Raw genomic sequence first — 12,379 nt, 5'->3', positions numbered from 1 at the left:
CCCAACTGTAATTATACATATTTTAATCATGTTATTAGAGTCTTCATAAACATCATTTTTAATGACTGAGGAGTATTTGAACAAGGAGATAGTCATAATTTTTTTCATGACATATTTAATCATTCCCTTGTGAAGAATATTTGTTATGCCCAAATTTTGGCTATTATAAACAATGCTAAATATTACGTATTCATTTATTTTATTTCCTTGGGGTAGAGACGCCCGAGTGGAATTGCTATAAGGTAAAAGGTGTGAGCATTTTCAAGTCTCCTGATAAATGTTAATAAATTGCTTTCCTTAAGGTTGTACTAATTAAACTGCCACCAGCAATAAAAGGGCCTATTTTCACTACATTCTTACCTTTCATTGTATACCCTGGCTTAAAATAAAATAAAAACTTGTCCATTTCAATGTGTGACCAAAATGTAAATGTTTCGACCTTCTGACCCACCAATTCCACCTCTAGAATTAGGGAAATAATTATCTGATATGCACATACAAGGATGTCCACTGAAGAATATGACAGTGTGATACCAGGTACCCTATAAACATAAGTGTGTTAAAGTCCATGTAGAGGATGATCATGAGGAAAGACTTCTGTATTTTACTTTATACACTTCTGTGTTATTTTAATTCTTCACAGTATTGAGAATGTATTACTTTTTTAAAAATTGTGGTAATATGCATAACATGAAATCTACCATTTTAACTATTTTTAAGTGTACAGTACAGTGGCATTTAGTTCATTCACATTGTTGCGCAACCATCTCCATGACTTTTTTCATCTTCCCAAAATGAAACTCCGTAACAATTAAATGATAGTTCCCCATTAGTCCCTCCTCCCCAGCCCCTGGAAGCCACCCTTCTACTTCCTGTGTCTAGGAATTTGACTACTCTAGATACCTCATATTAGTGGAATCATATAATATTTGTCCTTTTGCATCTAGCTATTTCACTTAGCATAATGTTCTCAGGGTTTATCCGTGTTGTAGCATGAAGCATATTGAAGCAATGTTTAAAAAGCATTCCTTCCTTTTTGAGGCTGCATAATGCTCCATTGTATATGTATATATATATATATATATATATATATATATATATATATATATATATATATATATATATATATATATATACTACATTTTCTTTATCCATCATCCATCAAAGGACACTTAGGTTGCTCCCACCTTTTGGTTTTGGTGAATAACGCTGCTACGAATATGGGTGTACAAAAGTCTCTTCGAGATCCTACTTTCAGTTATTTTGGGTATATACCCCCAAGTGTAATTGCTGGATCTAGCTGGCTTTTAAACATTGATGTTCTTCAGGGCTAGATCCAGGACCCTGTTCACTCTGTGTGTTTTTCCCCTTACGTTATCTCACTGATTTCCATGGGATTTAAGTACCAAGGACTATCCAATTTTTATCTCTAGCCCATACCTCTCTCCTGTATCTCTAACACTTTGTTCTATATTTCCTCTTGATGATTATCCAGCATTTTAAACCCAGTGTATCCAAAACTGAACTCCACACTTGCTCCCTTCCTGTCTCAGTAATCGGCATTGCCATCATCCAGGTTTCTCAAGCCAGTACTCATTAACCCATATCCAATCTTCTCCAAGTCCTAGTTTGAAATAGATCTCTATTTTGGCAACATATTTCCCTCTTCACTGCCATCATCCTAGACCAGACCATTAATTAGCAACTGTCATCTAGGTTATTGCAGGAGGCTCCTAAAGGATCTCTTTACTTCTTTTCTTACTCTCTGTATTAGTATCCTGAGGCTGCTATAACAAATTATCACAGGGGAATTCCCTGGTGGTCCAGTGGTTAGGACCTGGCTCTCTCACTGCCGTGGCCCCATGTTTGATCCCTGGTCAGAGAACTAAGATCCCACAAGCTGTGCGGCATGGCCAGTAAAACCCAAATTATCTCAAACTTGGTGGCTTTAAGCAACAGAAATTTATTCTCTCACGGTTCTGGATGCCAGAAATCTGAAATCAAGGTGTTTTCAAGGCCGCGTTCCCTCTGGAAGTTCTGTGTGGGGGTGGGGGTGTGAATTGAAACCTGATTTGTCTAGCTTCTGGTATTTGCTAGCATTCCTTGGTGTTCCTTGACGTGTGACCACACTACTCCAATCTCTACCTCTGTCTTCACATCACCTTCTCTGTGTGTCTGTTTCTTTTCCTCTTCTGTCTGTCTCAAATCTCCCTCTGCCTTTCCTTATGAGAACACATGTCATTGTATTTAGGGCCCACCTGGATAACCCAGGGTTAGATCCTCATCTCAAGATTTTTTTTTAAATTATTTATTTATTTTTATTTATTTATTTATGGCTGTGCTGGGTCTTCGTTTCTGTGCGAGGGCTTTCTCTAGTTGCGGCAAGCGGGGGCCACTCTTCATCGCGGTGCGCGGGCCTCTCACTATCGTGGCCTCTCTTGTTGCGGAGCACAGGCTCCAGATGCGCAGGCTCAGTAATTGTGGCTCACGGGCCTAGTTGCTCCACGGCACGTGGGATTCTCCCAGACCAGGGCTCGAACCCGTGTCCCCTGCATTGGCAGGCAGATTCTCAACCACTGCGCCACCAGGGAAGCCCTCATCTCAAGATTTTAATTACATCTGCAAAGATCCTTTTTCCAAATAAGGTAACATTCACAGGTTCCAGGGATTCAATGTGGATATCCTCCTGGGGGCCTTGTTTCAGCCTACCACATCCCCTCTTTTTCACCCAGTAGCTAGAGTGATTTTTTGAAATGTAATTTTATTTAAAATTTTACATGCCTATAACCCTTCAGTGCCTTCTCACCCCAGTTATAATAATATACAAATTCTTTCCCTTAGTCCCCAGGCTCCTGCCTAATCTGAAGCCTCTCTCTCCAATCTCATCTCCCATTCATCTGCTACCCACTTTACCTAAGCAGCACTTCCCCCAACCTCCATTTTCATACGGTTTACTCCTATTATATCTTCTCTCTCCGTAGGTTAGCCTATCAGCTGGTGTGGGAGTCCACACCTAATTCTAGGATGTTAGTTGTTCTACAGCAGGAGTCAGCAAACGTGCCTTTTTTTTTTTTTGGCCGTGCCACGCGGCTTGTGGGACCTTAGTTCCCTGATCAGGGATTGAACCCACACCCCCCGGGGTGAGGGCATGGAGTCCTAACCAGTGGACTACCAGGGAATTCCCAAACCTGCCTGTTTTTATAAATCAAGTTTTATTGGCACACTGAATTCTTTGTTTATGTATTATCTATGGCTGCTTCTGTGCTACAGTAGCAGAGTCGAGGGGTTGCAACAGAGACTGTATGGCCCACAAAGCCAAACATATTTACTACATATGGACCTTTCCAGAAAAAAAATTTGCCCATCTCTGTTCTAGGGTATTGGTTTCCTATTTAGTGCTCTCAGGTCCACTATTTGGTTTCCTCAACGTCTTTCCAGGTGCTATTGCTGCCTCCTCTAGTAAATACTCTTAAGTTTTCGATAACTTGTGTTTATTGTAGATTGTGTTGCTTGGTCTATTAATAGGACATGGTGTGACTTGTGGAACAGGCAGCAGACATCAGGCAGCCAGTGATCTTCATCCATGCCAACACAGCCCTTCATAATAAAGACAAGGGGTGATCTTGCCCATCATGAGGGAATTTAAATGACTAGCACTTTTTTATCTTATAAAGGAGTGACCATTTCCCCACTTCTCCAGCTCCTGTGCCTGGGTCTGTGACAGGCCCTGACTTATGAAAGAGCATGCCCTGTTTACTATGCCCAGCAGGTGCCTATATCCAAAGCCAATGTTGCTGCCCTGCAGACTCGGTACTTGCATCAAACTGTCTCTCTCTCTGTCCAGATACACTGTTCTTCATGGAGCGAGATAAGCGTGACCCACTTCTCCTACAACGCTGGAGCCCTGACCTGGCTCTTCTGTGGGAGCCCGTCCTTACTGGGGTGTGTGGCTGACTGATGCTTTGTCCCCTCCTGCCTGAATATCCTGCAGGGCATGTACCACTATGCTCCAAAGTGCAAGCTCTTCTGCCATTTACAAGCATTTATAGGATTTGGCCAAAGCCATGTCTGAAAGGAGGCTATCAGCTCTTCAAGTCTTTTCTGACTCCCACCTGGTAGAGGTTTTTCTTCAGAATTCCAATATTTTCCAGTGGAACAACAGCATATGTTCTTACAAGGGGAAAATGAAGTGAAAACAAACTCCCAAACCTGAGAAACTGCTCCTTGGATGACTTATGCAGGATATGCAAAAGTATTCACTTTCAGCTGTTGGTTAAAGTGTTCTCTACCTATGTGGACCCAAAGTGATCTTAAGGAGATTGTTGCTTTACTTAACTATCTTGCAGTGGTTTGCCACAAACTGGCTCCTTTTCTTTCCTCAGTGGGCCCTTCTGATAGTAGTCTCAACCAAGAAGCCATGGGTTGCTTTATCTTGCGGAGTATTTAAGTATCTTGCAGAGTATCTAAATTAAGCTAAACCAACATTGTGTCTACCAATGTATCCACACACCCACCCCAAATGACGAGACTCTTCCTTATACACTTTAAAATATTTGGATCTCAGAACTATCAGTTGGAGACATTTCATTAGCACACACACACACAAAACCCCCTTTAACTATTTTATTTATTTTTTAAGAACAGGAAGGGGCTATCTAACATTCCTGAACACATGATGATGTGTACCAGACATATATCTGTGGGTTCACGAAAGCATGTTAGAAAAACCGTGCTTAGTCTTATTTAGTCTCTGTTTCTTTGGTCCAGTGTCATCTTATGTGAAGACTTTTTTTAAATTCGGGAATTATTTCTATTACACAATTTTTATGACTTCTTTTTTGTCTTCAAAGTCTTTGAACATAATTTTGAAGAAAAAGTTTAATGTAATCATAATGTACTATTTTCATATTTGCCATTTTACTCTCACTTTTAACTATCTTTATTGAGTATAATTCACATACCATACAATTCACACATTTATAGTGTACAATCCAATGTTTTTTTGGAGCCATCATCACATTAAATTTTCATGCTTTTCATCACCCCCAGAAGAAACCCTGTACTCATTAAACATACACACCCCATTTACCCCCATCACGTCAGCCATAGGCAATCACTACTCTATTTTCTGTCTCTATAGATTTGCCTCTTCTGGACATTTCATATAAACAACGCCATACAATATGTGGTCCTTTATGACTGACTCCTTTCACTTAGCATAACGTTTTAAAAGTTCATCCGTGCTGAAGCATGTATCAGTACTTTATTTCATTTTGTGGCTAAATAATATCCCACTGAACGGATATGCAACATTTTATTTATCCATTATCTTAATGGATATAGGAATGTTTTTTGCTACTGTAAATTATGCTGCTATGAACATTCATGTAAGAGGTGTTGTGGGGACATATATTTTCATTTCTCTTGAGTATATATCTAAGAGTGGAATTGCTAGGTTATACGGTAACTTTATTTTTTGGCATGCATGCGGGATCTTAGTTCCCCAACCAGGGATTGAACCTGTGCCCCCTGCAGTGGAAGCGTGGAATCCTAACCACTGAACGGCCAGGGAATTCCCTATAAGGTAATTCTTAGTTTTTTTTGTTTTTTAATTAATTTATTATTTTTTTAATTTAGTTTTGGCTGTGTTGGGTCTTCGTTGCTGTGCGCGGGCTTTCTCTAGTTGCGGCAAGCCAGGGTTACCCTTCATTGTGGTGCGCAGGCTTCTCATTGTGGTGGCTTCTCTTGTTGCAGAGCACGGGCTCTAGGCGCGCAGGCTTCAGTAGTTGTGGCACGTGGGCTCAGTACTTGTGGCTCGCGGGCTCTAGAGCGCAGGCTCAGTAGTTGTGGCGCATGGGCTTTGTTGCTCCGTGGCACGTGGGATCTTCCCGGACCAGGGATCGAACCCATGTCCCCTGCATTGGCAGGCGGATGCTTAACCACTGAGCCACCAGGGAAGCCCGATAACTCTTAGTTTAACCTTTTGAGAACTGTCAGACTGATTAAAGTCTTTGGTGAATTATTTATTTACAAACAAAGAGTACTGGGAAATCACTCCAAGTCCCAAGGAGCATTTATGGATTTCTTGACTCCCCACCCAGCCTACCATGCTGGTCATGGATCTGCTTTAAAATTTTGGTACTCAGAAGGAGTGGACCTGAAGAGGGTGCTGGCAGCAAGAACAGCAGCTCCAAGAAAAAGAGAGTTCCAAAAGCTATACCAGGAAGATTAGAATGGACATGTCCCTGATGGGGCATAACCCACGGAGATATTTCCCAACCCATCCCCTATATCCCCATAAAAACAAATTCACAAGAAGAAAAAAATTGGTTTCCAGAGACCCACTGTTCTTTACAGTCAACCAGCCTCTGCTGTCTCTTAAAGGAGATAGAGAATTAGTGTATGAACCTCACATAACAATTTTTATTTTTATTTTTTGGCCGCGCCTCATGGATTGCGGGATCTTAGTTCCCCGACCCAGGGATTGAACCTGGGCCCTCAGTAGTGAAAGCCTGGAGTCCTAACCACCTGACTACCGGGAAATTCCCAACAATTTTTAGATACGCCTTTCAGTTTGAAATATCAAAGCAAACCCCTCTCCCCCCACAAAACAAACAAACAAACAAAAACGACCTTCTAATACTGATATTTTACCTTTTCTACAACATCTCTCTCAGACTAATCATGATATATGGAGTACAATTACTGGTTGTGCTAGATCCACTTTTGCTATTTTACATTTACACCATTCTAACAAGTTAGCATCCAGGGTGAGAGTGAAGTTCTGGCTCAATCTAGGGCATGACTCAGTTCTGGTGCCTTGTCAAAACATAAAGATCCCAGATAAGCACCCAAAATATAACTTGGATGTGGTAACACACATGATCACAATGGAGATACAAGAAATTCTCATTTGAGGGACTTCCCTGGTGGCACAGTGGTTAAGACTCCATGCTCCCAATGCAGGGGGCCTGGGTCCCATCCCGGCTCAGGAAACTAGGTCCCACATGCAAGCCACAACTAAGGAGCCCGCCTGCTGCAACTAAGACCCGGCGCAAACAAATTAATTAATTAATTAATATTTTTAAAAAGAAATTCTCATTTGACAAAAGAGATACATTCTGGAAGGCCTGCATATTATAAATATCACATAATTAAGCCACTTGCCATATGTATCATTCAGAGTTCTACCAGAAATACATAATCAGTAGGATATATATATTGGGTGGGCCAAAATTTGCGTTCGTTTTTTTCCATAAGATGGTTCTAGTAGCACTTAGTTGTCTTTAACTTCATTCAAAACAATTTTGTTAGATTGTATGTGACAGCTGTCATATCAGCATGTATTTAAAAAACAGACTTTGGTGAATTTTTGTGTAGCTTTTTTTTTCTTTTTGGCTACGTTGGGTCTTCGTTGCTGCACGCGAGCTTTCTCTAGTTGTGGCGAGCGGGGGCTACTTTTCATTGCAGCGCACGTGCTTCTCATTGCCGTGGCTTCTCTTGTTGCGGAGCACGGGCTCTAGGCACACAGGCTTCAGTAGTTGTGGTACACGGGCTTAGTTGCTCCGCAACATGTGGGATCTTCCCTGACCAGGGCTCGAATCTATGTCCTCTGCATTGGCAGGCGTATTCTTTTTTCTTTTTTTATTTATTTATTTATTTATTTTTATGGCTGTGTTGGGTCTTCGTTTCTGTGCAAGGGCTTTCTCTAGCTGTGGCAAGCGGGGCCACTCTTCATTGCGGTGTGCGGGCCTCTCACTATCGCGGCCTCTCTTGTTGTGGAGCACAGGCTCCAGACGCGCAGGCTCAGTAGTTGTGGCTCACGGGCCCAGCTGCTCTGCGGCATGTGGGATCTTCCCAGACCAGGGCTCGAACCCGTGTCCCCTGCATCGGCAGGCAGATTCTCAACCACTGCGGCAGGCGTATTCTTAACCACTGCGCAACCAGGGAAGTCCCTGTGTAGCCATTTTAATATCGAAGATGGAAGAAAAACAGCAAAATTTTCAGCATATTAAGCATTATTATTTCAAGAAAGGTAAAAACACAACTGAAACACAAAAAAAGAATTGTGCAGTATGTGGAGAAGGTGCTGTGACTGACTGAACGTGTCAAAAGTGGTTTGGGGCTTCCCTGGTGGTGCAGTGGTTGAGAATCCGCCTGCCAATGCAGAGGACATGGATTCGAGCCCTGGTCCAGGAAGATCCCACATGTCGCAGAGCAACTAAGCCCGCCCGTGCACCACAACTACTGAGCCTGCACTCTAGAGTCTGCGAGCCAGAACTACTGAGCCTGTGTGCCACAACTACTGAAGCCTGTGCGCCTAGATCCCGTGCTCTGCAACAAGAGAAGCCACCACAATGAGAAGCCCGCGCACCGCACGAAGAGTAGCCCCCGCTCGCCGCAACTAGAGAAAGCCCAGTCAGCGCACAGCAACAAAGACCCAACGCAGCCAAAAATAAATAAATAAAATAAATTTGAAAAAAAATAAAAACAAAAACTTGGCTGGGAAGTTCTGATTCATCTGCTGTATTCACCAGACCTTCAGATTTCCGTTTATTTCGGTCGTTACAAAATTCTCTTAATGGGAAAAATTTCAATTCCCTGGAAGACTGTAAAAGGCACCTGGCACAGTTCTTTGCTCAAAAAGGTAAGAAGTTTTGGGAAGATGGAATAATGAAGTTGCCTGAAAAATGGCAGAAGGTAGTGGAAAAAAGGGTGACTACGTAGTTCAATAAAGTTCTTGGTGAAAATGAAAAATGTCTTTTATTTTTACTTAAAAATTGAAGGCACTTTTTGGCCCACCCAATGTTTATTAAGAGATTTATTATCAGGAATTTCCTTACACGACTGTGAGGCCTTGCTAAGCAGGTCTGAAATTTGTGGGGCAGGCCAACAGAATGGAAACTCCTGTGCAGGAGCTGATGCTGCAGTAAAGAGGAAGCATTTCTTCCTCAGGGGAACCTCGGTTTTGCTTCTAAGGCTCTTTAACTGATTGGATGAGGTCTATTCAAATTATAAAGGATAGTATCTTTTACTTAAAGTGAACTGATTGTAATGTTAATCACATGTACAAAATACCTTCATAGCAACACCTAGATAAGTGTTTGATTGAATAACTATACTATAGCCTAGCCAAGTTGACACATAAAACTAGTCATCACACCATAGGACTGACAAAGGCTGCAGATATTTCAGTTTACCAACTAAACTGACACCCCCCTGTGGTAGTAATGCAAGTTCATAATTCACTAAGCTTACTAGCTTTGAAAATACTGCAATTCTTGATTGCATTTTTAAAAATTTTAGGGTTTCAATATTTCATATTCTTTACATAAAATAAAACTTTATTAATGTTGTTAACATTTTCATATCATACTAATTCAAAATTATATCATTGAAATGCACAATACAAGCAATTCTTTTGTCAGATAGCTCTTACAATATTGATCAAGGTTAAAGCTATGACTTTAATGTAATTATGTGGCGCCTCTTGCAGTTTTAGGCCTTTGAAGGAGAGCATCTCAGGTGTCTAGGTCTGTCTCTTTTAGTGTCTTCAATCATCCTCTTTCAATATCCTCGCCCAGTTTCCATCCCCCTCCCTTGAGGATCTACACTCCTCCATATAGAAGGAGACATTTCCTTCCTTCCTTCCATTTCTTCTTGGATTTTGCAAACTTCAGTATCTCAGGCTTGACCAGACTTTGGGGACTTCAGAGAGGTGAGGCCTAGTCCAGGAGCAATGGGTGGGTACTGAAACAGGAGGGAAGGGGGCAGGGCACAACCTCTAAAAGAATGACATAGCCCTTGAAGATGTGACAAAAACTGGTTAGAACCAACTACGTCCATTAGACTTCCAGTAGGCCTTGAGTCTCATTATATGCTCATTGTAATACATTAGCATGCTAAATGACACACCCACAGGTGCCATGACAGTTCTGAGGCTGACCATAAAAGGCCAAAAAGTGGGCAGTGGCCCAATTCCTGGAAATCTCCACCCCTTCTCCAAAATAGTTGGAATAATCCTCCCACTCAGCCTATGAAATTACCCAGCCCATAAAAACTAACCACCCCATATTTTGAGGCCTTTTGCCTTCTGAGATGGCCCACACTCTGCAGAGTGTGTTTCTCTCTAAATAAATCTACTTCTTACCTATCACTTTGTCTCTCACTGAATTCTTTCTGCGATGAGACATGAAGAACCTGAGCTTCATTAAGCCCTGAGACCAGGTGTGTGATCTCAATTAAAAGACTGTGAGTTCAAGTCCCAACCTGGGTTTTGTCTGGGTTAGAGACCCAGTCCATAGGTTCGAGTCCCAATCTGAGTTGTATGGTTTCAGCACCAAATCTGGTTCAGTTTTCCCCAAATGAGCATAGTGACTTGATATCTTGATATCCAGTTTCCTAAGAGGTATGTACACCATTCCCAAATTATCATTAATTTTACTCAGTGACAACACATTCTCTCACAAACATGATTTCCCCCCAGCATTATTTAATTAAGTAGCATTTGTCTCCTCCCTGAATCTGGCTTCCAAACTTCACGACATTAGTTGGCACTATCTTACCAAGAATACAGTATATCAACTCCAAATCTCTCTCTTAATAAAATTGGGGGTTTGGGGTCCATGTGTAGGTCTCAGTTCCTGCTACAGCAGACTCTTTTTTTTTTTAATTTATTTTATTTTTGACTGCATTGGGTCTTCATTGCTGCTCGTGGGCTTTAGTTGCGGCGAGCGGGGGCTAGTCTTCGAGGCGGTGCAGGGGCTTCTCATTGCAGTGGCTTCTCTTGTTGCAGAGCACGGGCTCTAGGCGCGCGAGCTTCAGTAGTTGTGGCACGTGGGCTCAGGAGTTGTGGCTCTCGAGCTCTAGAGCGCAGGCTCAGTAGTTGTGGTGCATGGGCTTAGTTGCTCTGCGGCATATGGGATCTTCCCGGACCAGGGCTGGAACCCGTGTCCCCTGCATTGGCAGGCGGATTCTTAACCACTGTGCCACCAGGGAAGTCCCTACAGCAGACTCTTAATAAGTGTTTGTTGAATTAAATATAATTGACTTTCCTTTATGTGATGGGGAATTATAGATGGCCTTCAAATTGTGATTAAATTTCCACCCTGTGGCAATACAAGCGTTAATTCCTCCAAATAAATAAACTTGCATATTTCAAAATAGAAACTTCATACTTCCTAACGGAAATAATCTTGCATGGAAGAAACGCATAATTGGTACTCAAATTGAAATCATTGTTATTCGTAATGCAACATAGTTATAGCACCTATTTCAGTGCTCTGTGCATCAGTCAGTGCAAACAGAATATTGTTGTCTGAAAGGTACCAATTCCGTCGTTTTCAGAAGGCAGTGCAGAGAGCGACAGCCTTTCAAAGTAAAAAAATGGGTGAGGTTCCTCTAAGATGCGGCCTGCAAGCCCCACCCCATATACCTGACCGGCTCCGCCTACGCCCCGGCTTAGGTGCGGGGTGGTGAACCACATTTCCCAGCGAGCCTTGCAGGCCTTCCACGCCTGCGCACTGTCAACTCAGGCAGGCGGGCGGAACTCCCGCGCTATCCAGCCACCTGGTCTCGGTCTCGCCTCGCCTGGTCTTTACCCCCGGCATGGAGGGGGTCCCTGTGATAACGGCAGGCACCGCGGGCGCTGCTAAGGCCGAGGGAGCCGCAGCCATGCCGCCCCCGCCTCCCGTCTCCCCGCCTGCTCTTACCCCGGCGCCCGCAGCGGGTGAGGAGGGCCAGCCGCCACTGCCCGAGGCGGGGGCTCCCGGCTGCTCGGGCTCCCGGCCCCCTGAGCTGGAGCCGGAGCGCAGCCTGGGCCGCTTGAGGGGCCGCTTCGAGGACGAGGACGAGGAGTTGGAAGAGGATGAGGACCTGGAGGAGGAAGAAGAGGAGGAAGAGGAGGAAGAGATGAGCCACTTCTCGCTGAGGCTGGAGGGGGGCCGGCCGGACTCCGAGGACGAGGAGGAGGTATTGATAGTCCCTGTTTGACCACGCCGGGCCTTCTCAGTTAGGGCCGGGTTCCCCGCTCGCCGCTGAAGCCTTTGGCACTTGTACGGACCCTCACCTCTCCTTGCGCTGCCTGCTTGTGGCGCGGACCGGCCTTCTGTCCCGGCCCGGTTCCCTGCCGACTCATACTGTAACGTTACTGCACTCCCTTAAGCTCTCTGGGTCCGACTCACTGATTATCGAAGCTACTGCGTGCCAGGGATGTAGGCGCCAAGGGTACCGGCCTGCTGCCCTCCAGGAGCTTACGGTGGGCCGGGGAAACAGTACATTTCTACAGGGTGTTGAGAGGATGGGAAACCCTTCCTCACCTAGTCAGTCTCTAATTGGGAGATTTTTTTTTTTTTTTTTTAATGGGGCAGCGCATACTTCA

General features: G+C 43.7%; 1 protein-coding gene across 1 annotated transcript in view; it reads left to right on the top strand.

Annotated features, from left to right (window-relative positions):
* Window positions 1-1,130: 1,130 nt before the first annotated feature.
* PCGF6 (polycomb group ring finger 6) overlaps window positions 1,131-12,379 on the top strand; it is a 37,886-nt gene continuing 26,637 nt past the window's right edge. The window contains exon 1 of the mRNA XM_082408453.1: window positions 1,131-11,970. Within this exon, the coding sequence (XP_082264579.1) occupies window positions 11,608-11,970 (363 nt within the window). The 5' untranslated portion in view covers window positions 1,131-11,607. The remainder of the gene's footprint in view (window positions 11,971-12,379) is intronic.

The sequence above is a fragment of the Balaenoptera borealis genome, assembly GCF_965194805.1.
Source record: "Balaenoptera borealis genome assembly, chromosome: 10".
Taxonomy (NCBI): Eukaryota; Metazoa; Chordata; class Mammalia; order Artiodactyla; family Balaenopteridae; genus Balaenoptera; species Balaenoptera borealis.
This window is presented reverse-complemented; position numbering and strand designations above follow the sequence as displayed.